General features: G+C 36.5%; 1 protein-coding gene across 1 annotated transcript in view; it reads left to right on the top strand.

The window, feature by feature from the left end:
- LOC128863155 (uncharacterized) overlaps window positions 1–26,700 on the top strand; it is a 207,107-nt gene that overhangs the window by 85,720 nt on the left and 94,687 nt on the right. Inside the window, exon 8 of the mRNA XM_054102130.1 lies at window positions 16,972–17,105. Within this exon, the coding sequence (XP_053958105.1) occupies window positions 16,972–17,105 (134 nt within the window). The remainder of the gene's footprint in view (window positions 1–16,971; window positions 17,106–26,700) is intronic.

Raw genomic sequence — 26,700 nt, 5'->3', positions numbered from 1 at the left:
CGGAAAAGCACGTGCGTAAAAAGTATGCCGTCAATACTTCCATGAATATGGTTGTGTGGTTATAGATGATGAAACATACGTCAAAGTATACTTTAAGCAGATTCAGGGCGCTGAGTTTCATATTGCAACGAAGGGCGTAGAAGTCCCAGGTACCTTAAAGCTAAAAATATTGGACAACTGCTCTAAAAAATGTGTGGCTTGCCAGTGTGGTATGAAAATCAAAATGTTCATTAAGTGTTCATTTCAATCAAGAAATTCATTTGAAGAAGTGGTTGCAAAAACGTTTGTTGCCATTCATAAAACAACGTAAATGCTCAGTTCTGTTTTGGCTCGATTTTGCAACGTGTCATTATAGTCGTTTTGATATGAACCATGAACTGGTATGTAAACCACGGGGTAAATAATGTTCAAAAGGACTAAATCGCCCAACCTGTCCACAATTTCAATCCATTGAAAAATATTGGTCAATTATTAACACGTTGGCTGCCACGTCGCACGTTTTCATGCGACACCTATATGTTACCCTGAGGCCACGTCGCACATTTTTGTACATTTTAATATGAAACTTTACATAGAATTTGGATTCTCTGGCCTGTGGTGAACATTTTGGTGTATTTCCCATTGCCGTTGTGTATTTTTAATGGTATTTTTTTGGATAATAAAAAAGTTGTAAATTAAAATTTGTCTTTTCATTAATTCTTTTAAAAATGAATTCATTTATGAACAAAACAAATATAAAAATATATATGTATGTAAAATGTATGAATATTTAGGAAAACATTATGCACATAGTTGCGGTTTATTGGGCAGTAGGTGGTGGTCCTTTTCAATCTCTTTCTGGCTGTTACTCTATCAGCAGATTTTTTTGACATGGCATAACACAATACACAAGTACGTCTTATTGTTTTTCCGTTGTCGTCCTTTCTTTTTTTTATAAAATGTTTTCCTTTTGTTATGGGTTCTGGAGACATGAAGTCTAACAAACCATTTGAAGTCTTCTGCCGAAACTTGGTTATTGAAATTTGTTTGTTTGTAGCCTTTTTATATATTATAAAGGCATTTACGACAGACATTCCTAGTAACAGTTCAAAAGCCACTTTGCGGTATCACTTAACACCTCTTCTGAGAGTGGTGGCGTATCAACACCTAATTTGGCTTTGTTGTAATCAATAACAGCAAGAGGTTTTTCAAAAGCTCGTTGCCTTCGCTTCCTGGTGGAAAACTAAGTAAAATAAACCAAAAATATCAAATACAACTCAAAAACTACAAAAAATTACTGTCGCACATTTTCGAGCGTCGTGGCCCCACAACATGTTTTATGATCTCCCAGGCCATGTCGCACGAAAATGTGCAACACAAAAAAACCATTATAACTGCAAAATTAGCGAACAAAATAAAGTCGCGAGCAGTCAAAACTTATTTTTAGGCACTAAGAAACAAAAAAGAACATAAATAAGTTGTTGGCCTCGGGTGACCAAAATTGTTAAATGACACTGCTACTGAACGATCAAAATTCTAAAACAGCTTTGACAGCCAACGTGTTAAAAGAAAATTGCTAAAAACGAAAAAAGGAATTAAAGAAAGAAATTAAATTTAAACTGCTGCTCATAGTTTAAAATGAATTGGCAGAGAGCAGCAGATAGCGTACCAAAGGCTAATGTCCATCGTCTAATGAAACGAGTAGGGTCGAAATTTCGGCATTTTGGACGCAGGTACTGTTGCTTAATTGGTGCTGAAGCATGTTCCGCCACTGCGTGAGGGGCCTTGTGAAGTTTCTTCGGTTTTGCACCAGGGACTGGTTCAACATACTTTGGAGGAACTATTTTTTTGTTAACCATCGTAGCTGGGTAGTTTAACTGACCCGACGTTGGATGTTAAAAACATTTTTAAACAAACCAATTACTATCCCTGCGAATATTGTAGTCAACTAACCAACCGCAGCCGATGCACTTACAGCGAAGAGAGATTGTCATCTTTGTCTACAAAAAGACGAAAAATTTTCGACGAAAAAATCGTTTCTATTACATTGTATGCAAGAATCCAGTATTGAAACAGCACTAAAAAATCTCGTATACACGAATGCGTAAATAAATATCATTTCATATTTTACCATAAATTTCTTTGTAATCAACTTTTTTTCTTCAACCTTCCTCGAAAAGAGTCAAAATAAAGAAGAAAAAAATCTTTTTTTTTCACAAATCAAAATATTTTCGATTATTATTTTGGCTTCTGTAGGCAGCGAAATGCATGCCAAAACCAATGAAAAAGGTAAAAAATTAAATATAAATACCTGCGATACTTAAAAACTAATTATGAATGTGGCGCATCTGCCACATATTCCCATTCAAGTGCATGTAAATATCTACATAGGAGTCTGACCAGACCCGAGGGCCCAACGGAAGGTGTATTTCACATTTTAAAACCTTTTTTTCGTCTTGATCGAGTATTATTTTTAAAAGGTTACAGGGTTTGATTGAAAAGTAATGAGCCTTCAATCAAACCCTGTATATCCATAAACCGATAGAAAATTTAATTTTAGGGAGCTACCTGGAAGCTCAAGTCGTTACCTATAGTAGAAATATGTTAAACTCACGTCCAAAGTCGGAAAAGGTCAGGCCAGACTTAGATGCCCAACGGAAGGTTAAACTCCCAGGATCTTTATCTTTATAAGCACCTAGTGAACAACGCTGGGTTAGTATAAATCAAGTGCTGAATTTTAGCTATAGGGTTTTCCAAACAGTGGTGTTATTCTGATATTCAAAGAAAAATGATATTTTTGAATATAAATTATCGGATGTTTATTTCATTATAAAGAAGCAAGTATGCCTTTAATAGTGGAAAATAACATCAGGCAAATGACCACCACGACCACGCTTACAGGACAATATCCTTTTCATGAAATTTTCCATAACCGAATTGCAAAGTGGCTGCCTTATGTCCACGATAGCCTCACAAATTCTATCTTTGAGGTCTTGAATCGACCCTGAGCTCTTAGCGTAGACCTTCTCTTTCACGTGGCCCCAAAGTCACAAGGTTCTAAATCACAAGATCTCGGTGGCCAATTGTGATCACATCTACGAGAGATGACAGGGTCCGGAAACTTTTCCCGTAAAAGATCAATTGATTCGTTGCTTGTGTGGCCGTCTTGTTGAAAATAAATGTTGTCCAGATCAATACCATCCAATTCCGGCCATAAAAAATCGTTAATGATCTCTCGATAGCGCAATCCATTCAGCTGTAACACCTGCTATTGGAAAACCCTTAATTTAGCTCTCTTCCCTATAGTTTGCGCTAAAATTCGCATGAGATTCTGGATGAAAGCGCGTTGTCCGAAAATTTGTTGAAATAGAATTTTCCAAACTATTGGTCATCTACTGAGGCATGAAAATCGCACAAAGAAACCAACTAACTTTCAAATATTTATTACTGCAAATTTATGTACGCATACAAGGAAATACTATAAGTACATATGTATTTTTACACGCACGACTTCTTTCACCTTCGTACCAAATTAATTTACGTATGTATCTGTATAGGTTTATTTACCTATGTCTATAATACATAAATTATTTTAATTTACAAAACAAATTTATAATTTGATTTACAAACAAGATACTTATCTTATTTATCACATTGTATCTGTAAGTATCTGTAACATGAGTTTGTGTGCGTATGATTGTAAGTAGGTTACCTCACAGCCTACTCTACTCTACTCCTGCGTCTAGCTTTGTGCGCATTACTTTTTGTAGCACTGTTATCTCAGCTGTGCACGGAGTGAATCCAGCCACTGATTGCTTAAAAGTCTGTAAACTTTTGTACAGACATACACATAAATAAGCAGGCTATAAGTTGAGCTACTTAAACAGTAAAGCGAATGGGTTAATTACGAGATTTATTGAAAATTGTTGAAGTGCGAATAAATATGCAGGCTTATTTATGCCTGTGAATCATATTTGTGTAAAAAATAATGTAAGTGCAAATGAAGTAAGTACACGAAATGCACATACATACATATATAATAAATATATTGTAATTAAGTGTAAAGAATTTATATCAAAGTTAGAGCAAGTAAATACAACATTCAATTTACTGTCGGAAAATTATTTTGTAATTTCATGAGATTGTAGGATTAAAGGTTTTATGAGGATTCTTGAACAATTATCATATATTACATACATATATACTATATTAACATTGTGTATGTATGTATATTACACAGAGGCACAGTGGAGCCGCTTCTTACCAATCGATGCCCAAACACTAGTTAGAATAAGTATTTGCTACACTAGTAGTTTACACTAGTCAACATTTTTTTTTTGGAACGAAGCTCAGAAAATTACCACTAGTCAACAAAATTCTGTTTAAGCTAAGTTTGAAAAATAACCTGGAGAGAGCACTTATTCATATAGAGTACCTATTACACTGGAAAGTTCCACTAGCCAACACAAAATTTTTTTGCACATACATAACTTAAAATATAAAAAAAAAATTGGTTTTTGTGTTAGAAAAATTACTTCGAAGGTATTAGATGAGTATCCCTTACTCTGTCTGGTAAATTACACTAGTCAACATAAATTTTGTTTTTGCGTTGCGTTAGTTTATAAAAAAAAATTGGTTTTTAAGCCAGAAAAATTACCAGTAGGTCAGCATCCTTTACACTGGTAAATTACACTAGTCAACAAAATTTTTGTTTAAGCTAAGTTTCGAAAATAGCACAGAGATATTGGGTTAATATTCTCTGCATTGCTGAATTACACTAGTCAACAAAATTTGGTTTTTGGGCTAGAAAAATTACATCGAAGGTATTAGGCCATTATCCTTTACACTGGTCGTTTATTAGGTCAGTAACCTTTACACCGGTAAATTACACTAGTCAACAAAATTGTTTTTAAGCCAAGTTCGGAAAATAACCGCGAAGAGAGGACTTATTCATATAGAGTACCCATTACACTGGAAAATTACACTAGTCAACAAAATTTTTTTTCACTTAGTTTAAAAAATAAAAAATAGCTTTTTATTATTTTTATTATAGGGTATTAGCTAAATTTATAGTAAAGTAAGCAACACTGGACAATTACACCAGTTATAAATGTTTTTTATGGAGCCATGTGCGCTTAGGAAATAAGCACATATGTTGGTATTAGATATATGTAGATGCATACATACATATGTATATGTCAGAATACCTGCTATACTATTGAATTACACTAGTCATCAAATTGTTTTTTTTTTTAACTAAGCTTAGAAAATAGCGTGAATATTACTTAAATATTCATTATCATCTACATATGTATGTATACAGGCACATTACACCAGTGAACATTTTTTTTTATAGCTAAGTTTAAAAAATTGCTAGATGCTAGATAAATTTACAGTACCTACTATACTGGAAAATTACCCTAGTAAACAAATTTTTTTCTTCTTAAGCTTAAGAAATAACCCCATCTACATATGTACATACAGTATCTGCTATACTGTTGAATTACACTAGTCAACAATTTTTTTTTGCAAAGCTAGGAAAATCATTACATAAATATTCATTATCACCTACACCCGTTAATTACACTAGTGAACAAATTACACTAGTCAACAACATATTTTTTAACGAATGTAAAAATATAATCTCAGAAATATTAGATAAATATACAGTAGAAAATTACACTAGTTAATGTCAATTTTTTTTTTATCGATACTTAGGATATAACCTAACAGTGTTAGATAAGTACTCAATGTTATCTTTACTGGAAAATCACAATAGTTAAGAAAATGTTTCCTTTGAACTATGCGAGCTTGGAAAATAACCCCTTAGGAATTAGATATGCTTACATAAGTATATGTAGCACCTACTACACTAGTGAGTCACACTTAACAAACATTGTTTTTGCTAAGGTTAGAAAATGGCTTTCTAGATATTAGATAAATATACATACAGTACCTGCTAGCTATTAAACTGTATAAGTCAGCAAAAATAATTTTTTGAGCTAAGCCTAAAAAATAACCCTCATAGGTATTATATAAATATGTATGTATAGCTAAATTTTTTTTTTCGTTTAGCCTGGAAAATAATTTAGAAATAGCTTAAAGTAAGAACCTAGCTTGGGAATGATCAGCTGTGAGCATCTATATCTTCGTATGTTATATCCGCAAGAAGCCCAATCCTGCCAAACTATCAAGCGAAATATAACTGGCTTTTATAAAAAATGAAAGTGAGTTGCTTCTTGGAAACTAAATCCCATAATTGGTTTAAAAATACAATTAATAAATCGAAAAAGTTTTGAAAAAAAAAACAAACTCATAAGCAAGCTTCCCTATTAAAATCAGCTAATCGAAACTTTTATAAAAAAAAGAATTTTGCCATGAAAGCATAGCATTTTATGGGCTAAGAAGACATTCAAAAAACTTAGACCGGTACTTTGATTCCCACAGCATTCCCAATGAAGCAGTTCTACTTAGAAACAGTCGAGCTGGTAACTTCACCTAAGTCCCCGTTTGTGTTACGATTCCCACACTTGCATTAAAATTAATTACTTGGGGATCTTATACAGACCAGAACTACTCTCTGGTGTTAGCTAGAAATTTGATGGAAACGTCGGTTTTAGCCTCTACTCGTTGTACACTTTACTGCGAGTTCTAGTTTGGTTATGACTTTTTGAATGAATGCCTCTCAATGAAACAAAGAAGGCAGAGCTAAGACAACAAAGCAGTGATCTATAGAATGTAGGGAGCAACAGAGCGGGTGTCTCAGGGTACTTTAAAAATTGCCTCCGCTACGTGCCGGGCAAGTATCACATTTTTTTTTCTAAGTTTCAAGAGCCTTGGCCTATTTATGATTGTCTCTCCCTAGACTCAGCTAGGACACTGACTTGTTAGATGGCAAAACAGAAGGGAAAAGTAATGAAGATTAGATATATCCAAAAATATTGTATTTTAAATGCCTAAAGCACCTGGACAAATCGTCCATTTATAATACTTCATTAGTGGCTGAACTTTATGTCAAGGCAAAGAAGAAACAAAACCTCTTTTACCTGGTACTACAATAGACCAAAAACCCTAGGCGTACCAATCAACACGTAAGATATAGCGCGAGCTCTCACAACTTAACTTTAACTTTGTCTGTAGTAAAAAATGGTAATTTATTCACGACAAAACGGATCACTTCAAAGCCCATCAGGCGTAAAATTAGCAAAGTTTAAAGTAAAGTTTTGTTTATTTATTTCAAATAAGGTCACTTAGACGCTCCCGTTCACTTTCACTTTGATTTCTACTTTTGCGTACTATTTTCCCTTCTGCAGCGAACCGTTATCTTAGCAAAAATCATAATTTATAACAACTTCTTTTAATTAATTATTAAAAAATGCTAAAAGCTCAAAGCTTTCTGTCAAAACGCCAACAGCTGTAGAGTAAACGAATCACAAAAACAAATAACACAAGAGGATGAAAAACGACTAAAGGAAGCTGGGAGTACAAAGCAGCTGACGACTGCTTGGAAAAGGATATGCATGCATTTACACCATTATACCTTTAATAGCTACCAACTAGCGGTGCTAATATAAGCGACAATTGTCGACCCGGGATTTCGGGATAAAAATTCAATAAACCTTATGATTTTTTATAAAAAAACTGAAAGTATTTATCTCAAAATATGGATTGATTTTTTCATCTTCTTCTACTTCACCGTCTGTCACGATAGTGCAGGCGAGGTAGCAGAAGCTTTCGACAAACTTCGCCGGGCACTCGTCAACCTTTCTCATAGCCTTCGTCTTGGCGATGTTCACCTCCAGTTCGACAAATCGTGTCAGTCTCTCCGCCTTCGCTTGCATGTCAATGAGTTTGTGAGAGAGAACGCAGATGTCATCGGTGACGCCCAGGGTTAAATGGCTCAGGGTCAATTGTTGTCTTGGTCTACACAGTTTCCGTGAAGCAGTTCCGTCTAGCTTGCTCGCCCCTTAAGAAGCGTCCGATACATTGGAGTATACTTTGTATGATAGTGGTTACAATTTGTAGATGGCGTTGAACAAGGTTATTTCTCGCCGCAGTCACTCAAATCGCCTTTCTTGGGCAGCTTCGCGATAATGCAACTTCTCAAGGGAAGAAGGTGGGATAAGCAAAAGAAGGGCGGCGTTCGGGCTAATGCAATATGTATGGGCGAGAAGTCAGTATTGGTGTATGGAAGTGAAACATAACTGCTCTCTAAAACCATACCATCGAGGCTACAATCTTTCGTCCACAAATGCCTTCGCATCATCTGTAGAGAATTGCGACTGAAACCATCAGCAACGACGCGCTGTGGAGATCAACGAATGAGGAACCTGGTAAATCTAACGCAGAAAGTGACGATGGATAGGCCATACGCTTAAAAAACCACCAGATAGCAACATAAGAATAACACTGGACTAGAACCCGCAATAGAGCAGAGATTGCGGTCGGCTAAAGATTACTTGGAGATGGCCGATGCTGTGCGTTCTAGCAGATGCCGACATCACATGGGATGGCGCAAAAACAACAGCCTAGGGCCGTGTACGATGGAATAGCCTTATCGAGGTCCTATGCTTCCGAGCGGAGTGAACAAGGATATAAAAACACATGTGAACTAATCGCATAATTTTCGGGATTATCATGATTGCCAACCTTACTGCCAATGCAAACATTTTCATTCAACTGCCTACCTGTCATTCACTCTCAATGCTCAACAGCATCTGCTGCCCCAAAACACTTACGATGGTAAATTATGCAAGCAAACTCGTACATATAAACTAAAATTACTCAGTCAGTCAGCTCGTTCAGTCATTCGCTGAGAATTTTTTAAATTTATGCCAAATCAGCAACTTGTCGCTTGAAATGAGTTACGAGTGTCGCAATGCTCGCTTCTAAGCAGCTTTCACCGCCATAACTTCACCCATTCCCCCAAATATCTGATGTATTACACAAATATGTATGTATAAATGAAAGGGAATAAAATGCGACGTAAAAGGGAAAACTTGAGCGACTACTACCCAGCTCAACTATAAATCTCTCAACTCCCAAAGGTGCGCGCCACCGAAAGCCACAGGCGTAAATAAGTAGTTAGGCGCAGAAATTAAGTGAAAGTAAATGGAGTCGGAAATGTACTTGAAGCAGTAGAAACAGTATAAGTAGAGAGTAGAAAAAGCTTAGAAGGAAAAGTAAGACAAAGTGGAGGAGATGACTTTGCCTCTTCTATGTAAGCCTTAACTTTAGCGTCCGTCCTTCACCACAGCAGCAGCAGTGGCATCAAAAGCACTTTGTAACCGTTGGGGGAGTTTATCCTTGCAGTCTGTTGACACACATTTATTGCTTGGATGGGAACATTTTTAATACGCAGTAAAGAAATTTATAATAAAGGGGGAAACAAAAAAATAAAATAAAGCTAAAAACATAGAATACTAAAACATTCAATGGGCAGCAAAAGTTAAAGACGCCAGGCGAAAATAAGAAGAATAAAACTTAAATAGCAAATTCATGTAGAAATGTGTATGTGTATGAAGAGCATCTGTAATGCTCACATAGCTTCAAAATTGTCTAATCCTTAAGTGCTGATTGAATTCAAGTTAGGGGATTAGTACTTTGAAAGTCGCATAAGGTCATGTTCTTCGATTTCTATGTAACTCAAATATGTTGCTCTCTGGTCAAAATAATGAGACACGTACTTTTTTGTTCGCCCGAAAAAATTTTTTTTCAAGATTTATCGGCAATTTTGTTTTTTGGCTCAAAATCGATTTTTTTTAATTACTTAAGAACATTTTTTTATAAATACTCATAACTTAGTGAAAAATGAACCGATTTTAATGATTCTGGGTTCAAAATGATCGTCATTACTTGCACGAGTGACTTCATGTAGAAACAATTGCAAAAAAGTAGTTGAAAACTTTTTATTTTGCAAAAAACAAAAAAAAATTTAAATTTTTTCGAAATTTAATATTTCAAAAAGTGTATTTTTTTTTGTAACTTTTTTCAAATCAAAAGGACATCTCAAAGTTTAATTGAGCTGAATGCCCAGTAGCTAAAGTGAGTTGTTTTTGAGTAATGAATTTTTGAGTAAAAAATCTGTTCCACATTTTTGACTGGTTACCGACTCAACCATTTTGTCTCCTTTTTTCAAGTTTTTATTTTTATGCCTAACGAAGCATAGATTTCTCTTAAAATTAGTGAAAACTCAAAAGCACTTGACACATTTTGGTAATAAAATACTTGTGCCAAACTGGGACTTATAACTCTAGATTTTGGGAATGCAGCAGCCCTGCACACAATTTACGATTAACAAATATTTTCAATTGACGTCACGTGAACACTCAGTCCACATCACTTTTAAGTGCCGTTATATATCATACCCTTTTATTTTCTGTCTCTTTTTTAGTGCACTTAAGGCGTAATAAAAATTATATTGTACTAAAAAATAATTTTGCAACAGACACTGAACTAAAAAAAACATCCCCAAGTAAGTTTTAAACTTATCCATAAATTTAAGAGACCTTAGGTGTCTTCGATTCGCCACTTCTGTGCTCGCTTGACGCTGCATGTGAAAGCCACAACAAAGTTATCGGGCAAGATTCCTTCGAGTATAGTTGTACCTCATAAAACGAATAACACCGTATTTTCAATGCTGTCAACTCTCTTTCCTGAAATTAGGCGGGCTTCATCAGACCGCGTTCACACAGGCAAATTATCGCCGCTTCAAATAGGCAAATTTTACTTAGTGCCTTTTAACTCGAAGGCACCTATTAACTCTTTCATAATTTATTGTCAGAGTAATAAGGTTAGGCTATTCTACACGCGTAGCCGAATGAGTGATGCTCACTTGGTAGTGCCCGGGTTCAAAATATACTAAAGGTATGAAACAACAAAGTGGTAGAAAAGTATTTTTCTAACAGCGGTCGCCCCTCGGCTGGCAATGGCAAACGTCCGAGTGTTTTGTTGCCACAAAAAAGCTCCTCATAAAAAAATATCTGCCGCTCGGAGATGGCTTAAGAAGTTAGGGGTAGTCAGAATTTTCAAAACATTGGATTTTTTTTCAGCATTTACTGAAAATATAATATCTTGAAAATATTGTGTGAAAACTTTAAGTGAATCCGACAAATACTTTTCGATTTATTCAAAAATTAACAAACTGCGCTCGGGCGCTCCGGAGCAGAGAGCAAAACTTTAAGTGCGTTTTTCTCAAAACTATGTTTTTCGAACTGGTGATCACTTCAATTTAAAAACTGCTTGGTAGATTTCAATAAAATTAACACTGCTTTTGAAAAACATAAAAAACTCGTGCCTGACCTAAGGATTTTTTTAACAATTTCGATTTTTTTTTTAACAATTAATTGTCGTTTTTTTATCGTGTTCCACACAAGCAGCGATAACTTTTCCAATTACATATAACTTTTTTTTTTAAATTTTGCTAAAGTCAATGCGAAACATGATGTATTAATACTAATATTATTGCAAATCATCATTTTTTCGGGCCTCTGACTACCCCTAACCCCTCAAAACTGCAGATCCCCCAATTTGTGAAACCATTTGTGGCATCAAGACGCACACCACAAATAAGAGGAGGAGCTCGGTCAAGCAACCAAAAAGGGTGTAAGCACAAATTATATTTATTTATATACATATATTATTTTATTCTCTTTACATTATTCACAATTATTTTTTTATAATATTTTCAGTCAAGACAATCCCACAGTATTGCTATAGTTTAGACTTAAAATTATAATAAAACTAATAAAATGCATTATTTCTATGTTTTCTTATTCTTTGCGCCACAAAAATCGAACATAAAATGAAATAGAAATATTCTTGGAAAAATATATTCTTATGTGAATTTCTTACGAATGCCATTGAATAATGGCGTGCATATAACCAAAATACACAAAAAGGTTTCTCAAACTAGTTATCTAGTGCTCACACACCCACACACACACACACAAATTGAAAAACTTGTATTCCACTTTTATATTTAAGTATTACCAACAGCGCACATTTTCCGCTTGCAACTGACAGCTTTTCAAGTGCATTTACGCGAAAGTATGCGCGCATGCGCTCTCGCAACCAACATTCAACGGCAAATAAAAATTCGTGGCAAGTAAAGCACGCGCTGCGTTGGCATGTAACAGACATTTTCGTGCACCCTGACAATGCAAACAACGCAACAAATGCGTGAAAAAGTCGTATGAAAGTGGCAATAAAATTCAGGAACATACGAAGAAGGCAGCAAAAAAATACAAGGAAAATATTTGTGCACAATGTTTTCAAGTGTTCGCTGGCATGAGCAAATAAGAAAAAAGAATTTAGATGCGCATATATGCGTGCTCTGATCTTGGCACTTGCTGCTGTCGTGTACGTTCAAAATAAAAGACTTTTGCTGCAATATTTTTGTAGCAGCAGCAGTAACAATCAACTCTGCTCCTCGTGATGCCATTGTGCTTTTTTATTATTATTTATTTAACCCGTTTTCCAAGCTGCTTCTTTTATTTGTGCTTGTGCTTGCTGCCTTTCATGCGAAATACGCGCTGATGGCATTGTCATCTTTCAAATGCAGTTGTTGGCATCAAAATTTGGGTTAACATGTCACACACATGCACAACTTCTTCCCCGTCTTTTCTTTTTTGCGGGTTTAGTGGTGGCGGTAGTGAGTGCGGCTGCTTTTGGCGGCGTTCAGTGCCAGGCACTCAGCAGCAAAAATCTGCATAAAGTGACAATACCAAAATCAGTTAAAGTGCAAGCCCACAGACCCACAGACACTGGCACTACTTATACGTATGCACTTCTATATGTATAAGTGGCAGTTTGATTGTACATACATACATACACATATATGCATAAGTAATGGGGGCTTAGTGGTTGCTATATATTTCACACTCTTTCCTTTCCTTCCGTTGCTTTCGTCAGTACCATTTTTGTTGTCATTGTATTGCTGCTTGCGAACCCTCTTTACTCAATTTCGATTTATTAATTTTTTCGCTTGCAATTTGTTCTAACTGTCGCCGTTGGCGTTGTCGCGCACTATTTTGTTCGTATGTATTTACGCGCGCGGGTATTGCATGCATGAAATTCCTTTTCCATTGCTGCTTGTCACCCTAATACACTGAAAAATTTCCGCACATGCCAGTGAAGCTTTATATATTCACATTAGGGGGGTAATTAATTGGATAGATTTATTATTTTATTAATTTTTGAAAAAAAAACTTTTTTTATTTTTATGTTTTATGTAGAAAATGGGTTTAACAATGGAGTTCGATGAGTCCTAGCTTAAAAAAAATATATTTGTTACTTTCTAATTTTTGAGAAATACATTTTTCTTCTTATATATTAATTAAGTATAAAATTTGTTTGACATTGAGTTCGATGCATCCGAATTTTTATTTTCACTAAAATTCAGCAATTCATTATTGCGTGTAATCCTAAAGCATTGGCAAACTTCTGCACTTGCCAGTGAAGTTTTATACAAGTGTTACCAACTTCACACTGCTTGTATTTGTCAACCAGTTCATGACATCAACGTCAAAATTGTTCTAATGACAGTTCAATATAATGCTTACAAGCCATCAAAAGCATTTGCGTCTCAGTTTTGTTGAATTTTTTTTTCTGTGATGAAATTCAAACGTAATAGCGTGATTGCGTTATATTTGGCTGGAAAATCACAACCAGCCATTGTTCGTGAGCTCAGTCACCTCAAAGTGAATAAAATGTTTGGGTATCGCACTATAAAACGTTACGATGATACTGGTAGCATTGCAAAACGTTATGGAGGTGGACCAACAAAAACCGCAACAACGCCAGAAATGGTTCGGAAAGTGGAGGCTCAACTTGAACGAAATCCACGTCGAAGTGGAAGAAAAATGGCCAAAGAACTGAAAATATCGCAAAAAAGCTCAAAGCTTACAAGTTCCAAAAAGCACACGATCTTTCACCTTAGCAAACAAAAAGTTCGGTGCGAAAGGAGTTGTTGCGCTTGCACAAACGTGACGAATTTCCTAACATTGTGTTTTCTGATGAAAAAAATTTCCCAACTGAGCAGTTCGAAACACTCAAAACGATCGTGTTTACTTGCCCGAACGCTCATACGAGAATTTGCGCCTACGTATGGCCACTCGAAGCAATTTCCCATCGCAAGTAATGGTTTGGGCCGCAGTGACCGCTGATGGACGCTCTCCAATCGTTTTTATCGAGCCTGGTGTCAAAGTGAATGCGACTTATTATCGGGAAAATGTTTTAGAAGCTGCTTTAAAGCCGTGGACACGCAAACATTTCGGTCGTAGACCATGGACGTTCCAACAGGACTCGGTACCGTCTCATAAAGCTCACGTGAACCAAGAATGGTTAAAAAATCATGTTCCACACTCTATTTCGTCCACACAATGGCTTTCGAATTCGCCAGACGCAAATCCGATGGACTATTTCATCTGGTGTATTTTGGAGAGCAAAGTGAGGACTAAAAAATATGCCAGCATGGATGCGCTGAAAAAAGCGATTATACGAGAATGGGCCAAAATACCTCAAGATCACATTCGTGCAGCATGCAACTCATTTTTTGACCGTTTGAAGGCAAAAGGTGGTTATATCGAGCTAAAGTAATCATAAAATTGTAATGATTTTTGAACAATTTTGTCTTTGAAATCAATAAAAACTAATTTCACACAAAAAAGTTATGGTGTTTTGAATAGGTAACACTTCATATCGTTCACCCTGTATATGAGTAATATTTGATTAAGTAGAATGATTGATTATGAATGATGAAATCAAGCAGTTTAGTTTTGTATCATCAAATCGGGTACAAATTATATAAATAAGCAACATTTTTAAACTGGAAGTTTTGTTATTTATTTTCTGTAATTTTTCTTCAGAAGAACTTTAATATAACATTTTTTTTTTAAATTCTTTGACTTTCGCTTTTCATTTGATACCCATGTAATAATACTGTGGGAGGTTTAAACCTTATTTTCCATTTTCTCTACAATTTGATAGCGATCAATTCACTAGGCTTACCTCTAACCGGCAGAATTTATTACAATGTTGGTACTGAAATTTCTCGACAAAAACAGTGTTTACTACACTTGAATAATGTCATCATCAGATTGGCGTTACAGTCCGAGGTGGACAAGTGCCGCCTCTACAATATGTCTTCATTCTTCTCGACAGCCCACTTTCGCTCTATGTTGAGAGATTCTCATCTTTGGTATATCGTCTTCTACGTCTTGCAACCATCGTCGCCTTGGCCGACCTCTCCTTATTGCTCCTTGAGGATTTGCTTCAAAAACTTTTTTGGTTTTTTGGCTTTATGACTAATGTAATGATTTGGTAATACCTTTCTCGAGGTCGCAACGTAATTTCTTCCCAATTTGCTTTTCATTCTCTATTTTTGCCGATTTCGATTGAAAGCACGTGTTGCCTGTATGATGATGGCTTTGAATCTTTAAAATCATGGCAAGAAATTACAAGTCTCAGAGAGTATTTCTGACATGACAAAGCCTCCAAAATATACACCTGTAGTTCCGCAGCGGCATGAACTTCTAGCCTCTGTGGTTTGTTGAACAACATCACGAAGGAGATGTTGGACGTAAAATCTTTCACATATGAACGTTTGTATGTTTATGTGTGCCTGCACTATTATAATATTTTACAACAACAAAAACAAATCATGTATTTTATATATAAATAATGGCTATGTCGAAATGTGAAAAATAATAATGCATCAAACCGACAGTCGCAGCTGCTACTTGTCTTACACCTGCAAAACAATTATTTATGATTAAATTTCATATAACACAGCTGATAGCCTCTGATGCTAGCGCTGCATGACAACTCCGGTTTATGTAATAGTTATCTACGCTGCATAAGCTTAATTAAAATAAAATAAAAAACAAATAGTAAAATAAAAATATTTCATGAATAAATAAAATAATTGAAATGTGAAAATTCCGAATATAAGGACATCCCTAATTCGTTAATATGCATGCTTGTTTGCATGTCGCGCTTTCAACGCTTGCCATAGTAGCACAAAAATGTCAAAATAAAGTCACTAACTTGTCAACACATGGTTACTTTCTGCTCGGCTGCCTCAATACTCGTAGCGGCGCCTTTGTCAGCATGAAAAAGCATAAAGCAAGCAGCTGCAATTTTGTCAAATCGCTTGACTCACATTTTCAGATGTCAGTATATTACAAGGCAAATTATTTAAAAGAGTTAAAAAAGAATGTGTTTGCTTACATCCGAAAACTTAAAGCGATGTTTGAGAAATTTCAATTTGTTTAAAGCTGAAAGTGATCAGCGTAGGGTCTTGTTGAAGGCAATTCATTCTTTCTGCAAGATATGCTAGCAGTAAATCGTAGGTTATTGTTGGAAGAACTTAAGTAACTGACTTTGTATGTCTTCTGAGGTGTTGCTTTCATCTTCCTATATTCATAGAATTAGAGCTATGAGCTCTATTTAAAGTAGGGATGGTAAAGCCCTAACTTAGAATTGACTCTTGACTTAAGAATCGACTTTGAGGTTTTCGTTACTTATTGCTATTCTAATGCTGATAGTCAACTTTATGACTTAAATTTTTAAAACTATACTGTTTTTAAAAATTTTATTTTACAATAGTAATTAAAAAAAATTTATTTTACAAATTAATTACACTCTAACTGGCATTGCAGACAAACGGCTTCTTCATATTTCCATAAATCGCAAATATTAACTGGATAAACCCTTACTAACGTCAAAGCCAAAGCCAAATTTTACACATTTTAGTGCAGAGATTTGTCAAGAAAGTTGCGTTACATAGACCCCGTGAAGGCGGATAGAATTTGTGTTGTCTGGAATTTAATAAAAAAAATTACGCAAATGTTATTTAGCGCCGATCGTATTAAGCTAAACGCAAAACACCTTATGTGCGGAGATGCGAGTACATCTCTATAGTAATGTCAACATATTTGTTGATTTGTAGAGTTTACTATTTTTTTAATATATTTGTTTTACCTCTTTCAGCGCTCTGGCTTCATTACTCTGGCTGTGGGAATGTTTATTTCGGTGGTTTTTGGATTCATATTTGGCTTACTTTTGGGTACAACGGAAATGCCATGGGGCTCGGGTGACTGGCCAACAGAGGAGATGAGTGGAAGGTGGGTAATAGTATATTAGGTAAAAGTCGATGTACTAAGAAAAAAGTGTCAGATCTGATTGTCTTAAAAATACTTTTGTTAGACGGTGATCTCTCATCTCTTAGTTGAAAAGGCTTGTCATATCCCTCAATTGTGGCAAATAATTATAGCTAATACATGTAATGTAACGGAAATTATTTCCAAAAGCTATAAACGCCAACAACAATAAGGAAGCAAAAAATAACTGAAACTAATCTGGTAAACACTATCTCAACCTCAACCTTACTTTTGTTAGACGAAGTTGTAAAAATATCTATAAAGCACCAAATAATAAAGTATTTTAGAGATTTCGCATATAAGTAGTTTAGATTATATGTATATACGTGACAATATAGTATACAATTTTTCAGCACAATCACTGAATTCATTGTAGTATAACTTTCGAAAATTCTAATAGGACTATGAATAAGTTCGTGCGTTTTTTTTCGAAATTTGAAACTTTATTGACGTAAAATGGTTACAAATTTAATATTCAAAATATTGTCCATCGCTTACTACTACTTTTTCCCATCTTTCTGGCAATTCACGGATTCCCTTTGTGAAAAATTCGGTCGGTTTTGCCGCAATCCACGAATCGATCCATTTTTTGACTTCATCGTAATTACGGAAGTGCTGGTCAGCCAGGCCATGTTGCATCGATCGGAAGAGATAGTAATCGGATGGCGCAAGGTCTGGACTATACGGCGGGTGGGGTAGGACATCCCATTTGAGCGTTTCTAAGTATGTTTTGACCACTTGTGCAACATGTGGCCGAGCATTGTCATGTTGCAAAATAACTTTGTCGTGTCTATCGGCGTATTGCGGCCGTTTTTCTCGCAGTGCTCGGCTCAAACGCATCAATTGTCGTCGGTAGACATCCCCCGTAATCGTTTCATTCGGTTTCAGTAGCTCATAATACACAACACCCAGCTGGTCCCACCAGATACACAGCATAACCTTCAGGCCATGAATATTCTGCGCCGACGTCGATGTTGAAGCATGGCCAGGGTATCCATACGTTGCCCGACGTTTTGGATTGTCGTAATGGACCCACTTTTCATCGCCAGTCACAATTCGATGCAAAAAACCCTTTCTTTTGTGCCGTTGAAGCAGTTGTTCGCATGCCATAAAACGGCGTTCAACGTCTCTTGGCTTCAATTCATACGGCACCCAATGGCCTACCTTTCGGATCATTCCCATGGCTTTTAAACGTTTGGAAATGGTTGATTGATCAACTCCCAAAGTTTTTGCAACCTCTTCTTGCGTTTGAGCCGGATCTTGATCGAGCAATTCCTCCAATTCGGTATCCATGAACTTTGGCGGCGCACCCTCGCGTTCTTCGTCTTCCAAGCCAAAATCACCACTTTTAAAGCGTGCAAACCACTTCTGGCACGTTCGCTCAGATAGAGCATGCTCACCATAAACTTCCACCAAGATACGATGACTTTCGGCTGCTTTTTTCTTCATATTAATATAAAATAATGAAGAAGAATTCCCCGCAAAAACACATTATTTGGCACGAAATTCGACATTTTCAAGTGTGGTAAAAATATTGTTGTTTACGCTTCAAATAAAAAACTTATACTGACGTTTGTGCCTTACGACAGTAGCTCTCCAATGAATGTTTGGAAATGTGGATCGATGGAATAATAATCAAGTTACGCCATCTGTTGTAAAACCGCACGAACTTATTCATAGTCCTATTACAAAACAAGGCAGCATCGAATTTGGTTGGCTACGTCGTACATTTGAAATTCGTTGAGTCAGTAAGTTCACAGCGCCATTTCACAAATTGTTCAATGAATTTCTTACGACAGGTTTGAGTTGTCGTAGAAAAGTATCAAAACAGAACGTCTTTAAATTTATCAGTTTATGAAAATATATATAAAAATATGGTCTACTTGCCCTAACCACCATTAACTCATAGCCCTATTACAAAAATATAAAAACACTACTATTTTTCAACTTTTTTATAAAAATATCGCTCATACTATAACAAAAACCATTTAACGTAAAGTTTCACACGTTGTACATCATTTTTAAAAAATTCCATTAAAACTTACAACAGTTTTTTCTAGAAATACTTCCAGAAACCAAAATTTCAACACAACTTTCAACTTTTTAAAAAAAGTTGTATACTTTTTCCGGGTATGCAGTTGTATGCCCATTAAATTTTAGATAACAAGCAGTTCCACCTTTTTTCATACAAAGTGCATAGAAGGAAAAACCTAGCACCACTTGTTTTTAACAAAAAAAATTTCCAAAAATCAACGGTTTTTTTAAAATGAAATTAAATTTAAATTTTTTAAAATGAAATTCAAAATGAAATTCAATAGTCTATTAAGCTGCATACCTAGAAAAATTCTAGAAGGTCTGCCTAAAAAGTTAATAGTTAAGATAAAATTTTGTTTCTGAAGGTGTTAGCTATAAGAAACAACTGAATTCGGACAAGGTTACTACCCCAAATGTGAAAAAGTGGAGGCAACAAAATTTTGATAAAATGTGCAGAGGAGCTTAACAGCTGATCAATGCAATAAAAAAATTTCAATAAATATATAATTTGAAACAAATAAATTGGTATATTTTAGTAGCCAAGAACCCGTTATAAACTTCCAACGGACCAAAGGTCATCATCAAATGTTTTCGGCTGACTTTGAAGTATTCTTAAATTCGGCTGCCTTCAATCCTTCAAAAATATTTTACCGCATGAACTATTTCTATTCCACCACATTTGTAGCCAGCTTTCATGCTATAGGCATGTCTTTTTGTGTCTCTATCTGTGCGGCTTCGCTTTGTTGCACTGTGTCGTCTTTACCGCGTTCCAGTTGTTCTCGCGTTCGAGCATTTTGCTGATTATGTTGCTGGGCGCGATGTCGTCAATCTGCTTCCTCAGAGCAATTCTTTCCGCAAGTTATCTGTCACAACTAAAAAACGTGTGCTCAGCATTATCGCTCGGTGCTCCGCAGTAAATGCACTTGGAATCGCTTTCCTTGCCCATACGATTTAGGTATCTCTGGAAGCATCCGTGGGCCGACAGAAACTGAGTTAAAAAGTAGTTCACTTCTCCAAAGTTTCTTTGGACCCATTTGTCAATTTATGAATAAGTTTCACCATCTATCAGCCACTCGGTTCAGTGTCCCATCGACTTTGCCACCGCAGCATGGTTTGACATCTCCGTGCTGAGAAGCTCGTGATAACGTGCCTTCTTCTTGGAGTCCCACGCATCCATTCGTTCCCGGACCAAGAGGTCGACGGGTATCTGCCCGCTGATCACAAAAATTGCTGCGCCTGAGACAGTGCGGTAGGCTAAGTCAATAGGAAAATGATTATAGTCAATGAATTTATTCAAGTCTCCGTAAGAAGAGTATCAGCATTAGTTGAAGCAAATAATTCCATTGTACAAACATTTAAATTCCATTCACATAATCTATTTGAATTTTAAAAGATGTACTTTACAGTGATTTGACTCATTTTTAAAAATAACGTTAAACGGATTATATGTAAGTACACGTTTGTGTGTGCGTGTGTACATAATGCCAGGCAGCAAGAATTTTTGCAAATTCCCATAGCAACAACACTGACAATATTAAGCACAGCATGCGGCCAACAAATTCACTAAATATCCCGAAACCAATAAACTCCACTCAACCGCATCTACAATCAAAGTGCTAGCCGCACAATAGGCCTTAGGTGCTGCATATATAATTTGACCAAATTTACCTAAATTTTGCGTAAATTCGGTGAAAATATTTTTAACCTAACAACGGCTCGTGCAGATATTTGCATTTACACGTGTGTACGTGTGTGTGTATGAGATGACTTTGTTTGTGGATCTGAATCTGCGGTTATAATCGTGTTTTCAGCCATTGTTGTGCAGTTGTTGCAGGCTGTTGTGGCGTTGGTCATTCTGCCGCTACTAATACACACATACATCCCACGCCTAGGCTCTGTTTGCAATTATGTACAAGTATATGTAGATATGTATATGCAAGTAAGCTAATACACCCACATGTATACACATACATATATACATACATGTGGCGAAAGATATTTAGGACTTTGGCCGAAATTTGTATTCAAACGACAGGCTTCACAAGCCACACATTCAAGTGCTCATACACACATACAAATACCCATACACATACCAAAACTTTAACTGTTTTAAGTATATTGTTGCTTTTCTCTAACATTGCATGATGGCAACATTGGCTCATAATACCGGCTAACAAATTGCGACTATTGTTGGCGCAGGCGAATTTAAAATATGTGCGTGTGTGTGTGTGCATGTGTGCATGTACTGTTTGTTTACGCGGGTGTTTATGTTGGCAAACTTGTTCGTGTTGCTTTGCTGTTCAACATAACCCAATTACAACTATTCCAGAAATTTATTGTCAACGGGTACGCTCGGTCTGTTATTGGAAGCTGTGTTCTACAAGGCCCAATAGATGTCGCTGCAGAGAGAAGAGTAGGCTTTCAAATATTTGCCAAAAAACAAGTCAGTTATGTGTTCATTTTTAGGCAGTAAAGAATATTCCACCAGCTCCTTTTAAATCCTACAGAAATGAGGCTAGTCATTGATAGCATTCGGGCACATGAGGTGGCATAAAAATGTGTGCACAAAATATTGTCAGTTGGAGTCTTTTGTGACTTTTTAATCTTCAACTTAATAAAATTAAAATATAGAAAAATACTTTGTGTGGCGAAGACTCACTAAACTAAAGGGTATTGCTGTAAGCGTTTTAACCGCGTAGCAACTGTGACTCCTTCCAGCTAAACGAATTCAACTATCGCTTTATCATTGTCATATTCCCAAAGCATAGAGAAATAAGTTTACACGTCGTAGATGAGTGATATCTGGCAGCTTAGTAGAGTTTGTTACTAAACTTGCTTTACAGCTCCTCGGATTAGTTTTCCAATATTTCGAATTACTGAGATTACTTACATTTGCGCGTACAATAAAGGCAGCGCAAATTCTTTACCATTTAGTAATTTATTTTTAACTATTTTGTAATTTCTTGTTTCTTATTATAATTTTTTTTTGTTTTGTTTCTTTTCTTAACAATTTTTATTAATTTTTTAGATTTTTTAATTTTTATACTGAAAGAATTTCATTTCATTAAAAATTAGAACTAAAATTTTGTACAAATTCAGCGCATTTTACAACGAAACCTGCATAATTCAAAGCATCAAACTTTGTACAAAATTAAGAAAAAAAATATCATCAAATCAAATTCATAAAAAATCAAAATCAGTTCAATGACACGAGGTCACACGCCACTCGAGCACTTAGGTACTCAACTTGACTGTAGGCTTACTTTCTGGGCCCAGATACGACGTGGGGCTACCAAAGCAGCAAAGGTCACATGCATGCTAAGTAGATTAATGGCAAACATCGGTGGGCCAACACAGAACAAAAGACAGCTAATTATGGCGGCCACAACTTTAATTCTCCTGTACGCCAGCGAAGATTGGGGAATTGTGCTAAACTACAAAGCCAAACGCAAAGCACTGGAGGCTGTGCAACGAACAGCGGCACACAGACCCTGCAATTTTGGGGATCAGCGGTCAGAAACCCAGAGACCTCATGGTCCGGGAACGAATGGATGCGTGGGACTCCAAGAAGAAACACCTCATCACTAGCTTTTCACAACGGAGACGCCAAACCATGCTGCGGTGACAAAGCTGATGGAACGAACGATGACGCTGAACACACGTTTCTTAGTTGTAACAGATGGCTCGCGGAAGGAAATGTTCTGAGGGAGCAGATTGGCGACATCACACCGAGCAACATAATCTGTAAAAGGCTCGATCGCGGGGACAGCGGGAACGAGGTAAAGAAATACATCGACAACGTACTACGAAAAAAAAAGATTGACATCGACACAGTGCAACAAAGCGAAGCCGCACAGATAGAGACGCAAGAAGGCGAGCTTAGAGCATAAAAGCTGGCTACAAATAGGGTGGACCCAGACGTGGGTGAATAGATTGGTCCTTTATGGATGCCGTTCTGGACCCTCCCGAAGTAATATAGAAAACAGTCCCGGGAAGGGTGTCTCCCCAGAAGGAGAGGAGGGATTGTTTTACTGGCCACACCACACGACGCAGTAGACGACGGTCGCTATAAGTGCGAACGCATTTTGAATCCTATCTCACCAACCAAAAAAAAGAAACCAAAAAAAAAAGTTTATATAATAATACACCAGTTTCAAATAGTTCCCAACTGGCCTTGATTTTTGATAATTCTTTTTAGACGGCGGTGCGTCTGCCTTTATAACTAGAGAGATCTTTGGGCCAACGTAGCTTATGAAACACAAGTTCAGTAAAGACTTTTGGACTCTCTTAATCTTATTTATACGGCAATTGCATTTTCACGGATACCTTCAGGACCGAGCACGGTTCAGGCTCTGGTGTCTACGGGGAATCCAGCTCTTGGAATGCGCGCATCTGTATTTCAAGCAGAGGTATATGCTGTTCAAGAAGCAATGAACTTTGTTGTGGAAAACAGGTGGAGAGGCAGTTCTATGTATATGTATCTGGTCTTAGACAGCCCTCCAAACACTTCATGGATAGTTGAGTGCTTTTAATTCAGATAGACATAAATCCAAAAATCAGTAGATCTAATTTATAGATATCCTGATGATAACATGGGTCCCGGGACACGTGAGTACCCAAGGTGATGAGACCCCTGACTCTTTAGCTAGGCCAACATCTTTGGCCTCACAGCCCGTTCTGCTACTCCCTTCTGCAGCCATGAAAGCCACGGTTAGCAAATGAGTAGTTTCAACCGAAAAGCGAGCTTGGCAGGCTGAGAGAGGCTGCAGATGGGCAAAACTGATGTTACCTATCATGTCCGACCGATTGTTGCAGATCTCCCTATCATTAAGGAGAAGGGACTGTAGGCAGCTAGTTGGGCTGATGACGGGCCACTTTCTATGAGCGAAGCACATGGAAAAGGTGGGCATCTCAGGCAGTGTACTCTGGCCACTTTGTAAAGAGGAGGATGAGACGGCCGACCACTTTCTATGCATATCCCTAGCCTTCGCGCGAATCAAACTTGCGGTCTTTAGCCCTGATGTGTTAAGAAGTGACCGTCTTGGCTTCTTGGCACCACAAGATCTCCTCAGATTTCTTCGGAGGTCGAGTAGAGTTAACGAAAGTAAAAGCGAAGGGAAGGGAAGTGCAGTTCAATGCACTTAATGTTGTCTGGCTGATGTACTTGCCAGTTGGGTCGAAAAAAAATGGCAATAATAAAGGGTGGTTAAGTTTTAAGGGCCGGTGTTAATTTTGAATAAAATACAATTTTTTTAAGAAATTTCTATGAATTTTAAAGTACAAAAGGCCACAACAAATAGACCATCAGAAACTGAATCACAAAAAACTCAGCACGTCAAGGTATTCTGGCTTATAAAGGGTGGTTAAGTTTTAAGGGCGGGTGTTAAATTTGAATAAAATACAATTTTTTTAAGAAATTATTGTCATTTCTCTTTATTATGATAATACTGATATTGCTCAATTACTTATGGAGCAAAACATCGGCAAATGACCGCCGCGGCCTCGGCGGCACACCTCCATCCAATGGTCTAAATTTTCGAAGACGCTGAGGCATAATTGAGGTTCTATGCCGTTAATGTGCCGAATTATCTCATCCTTTATCTTATCATCTCTTGAATTGTTGCTGGCTTATCGACGTACACTTTTTCTTTCAAACAACCCCAAAGAAAGAAGTCCAACGGTGTTGTTAACGTTTAGGTGTGGTTCACATTCAACATCGGCCTTTGAAATTTAACATTTAACCACCCTTTAGAACGGGTTCCATATTAATAAATAATTATCTGGTCGGCTGCGAACTAGGTAAACGAATACTTGCCCATTTATGCACATTGAAAGAGTGCACCAAATAACTAGTAAAAAGAAATGTTGAATAGTCAACGCGATTTTTAAGCTACATTAAGCCCACATTTTGTTGCATCAAAATTCAATGGGCTGCAAAGCACCATACTTGAGATTTCTATAAAAATTCTGTTTAAAAAGTTTGAAATTTTTACGAAAATTTGTTGAATTTTTTTTTAATTTTGCATGATGTTTGAAATGTTGACTTACATAGTTTTTGTTGTAATGCAAACTATTTTTTACAAAAAAAAAGACAATTGACTAGCACTAATAATTATGAGACTGTGTAGTTTGAATCACTGAATGAAATAAAAAAAATAAAAATTAAAAAACTAAAAATAAAAAAATAAAAAATAAAATAAACAAAGAGTCATAACTTTGCAATATGTCACGCTGCTATTACTGTGCACACAGGTGTATATACCCAATTTATATGTGTGCATAATTCACACCAAAATTACCGCAACTTGTCTATGTCTCCGCAACTTAAAAAGAAACGAGGCTTTTCGATAATATATGCACACATTCCTTCTCCACATTGCCAGACGTGTATCGTCAGCGCATCAGCTTTCACAAAGCCGCTTATAACAAAGTAAGTAATTTACAAGCAGCATACAACAAGTGTCACAGGATACCAGCAAATAAATATTAGGCGCAAAAAGCAGAGCTGTCGTTCATGCCGCCGACACTCTATACGAATGGTAAACATACTTATTCAGATTTCTGGCTTCTTTCGGTTAAGTTTTTGTTTGGCATCGATACGTCTTTAATGCTTACTTGACACAAATTACGAACAATTCAATAATCTACTTATACTATACTGGCATAAGTCTGCACCCAAATCAGTTGAAGGATGTAGTTCATTAGTGTTGAGTGCGTAAATCTTCTCTAGTCTCAAGGCAAAATCGATTTACGCTTAGCCGTCATGGCTGCGTTTAAGAAGCATTTAGTTGTGCTGCCTTTAATTTAGGTAAAAATAGCAAAATTAAGTTCAAGGCTCGAGCAGTCAGGAGATAGTGTTTGTATGTATGCGTGTGAGCCAGTAAAATATTGCGCCCGTAAATTAAGTGCAGAATTGTCCTAAATAATTGCCATGGCTGACAACTACGCAGGCATTTATTAACATTATTTTCTTTATTTTACTCTATCAACTTACTAAAACATTTCTATGGGCGATTAATTTTGAATTTGTGTGTGATTGCGCTTGTGGTCACCGCCTCATTTCTCATTTCCCATCTCTAAAATTATCTATCATATTGCTCGTCGTTTGTTTGTGTAATTTAATTAGTATAAATTTGATAATTGAAAACTCATGATGGGTAGAAAATTGTATACACGCACATCTAAAAACATGTATTTGTCCTTAATTTGCGGTTATAAATCTAATTTTATGGTGCATGATTTTGGTGCTGAGGCGCCATGTCGCACATTTTACACCAAGTTATCAAAGCTTGAACTGACCGCCGAGGCGGGTATACATATGAATGTTGAGGTATTCGATAGACATTGGCAGGAATGTAGCTTCGCAATAAGCCCCTAAACATTTTTATCTCATTCGGATGCCTTTTTCTATACTTCTTATAAAGAGTGATTAGATTGGAGGTACCTTTTCCAATAGGATTTGGAAAGTCATGGAAGGACTTACGCAACAACGTTTACAAATCGTAGAATTCTATTACAACAATCG

Source organism: Anastrepha ludens, chromosome 5, assembly GCF_028408465.1.
Source record: "Anastrepha ludens isolate Willacy chromosome 5, idAnaLude1.1, whole genome shotgun sequence".
NCBI lineage: Eukaryota > Metazoa > Arthropoda > Insecta > Diptera > Tephritidae > Anastrepha > Anastrepha ludens.
Note: the sequence above shows the minus strand (reverse complement) of the source record. Positions and strands in the feature narration are given on the sequence as shown.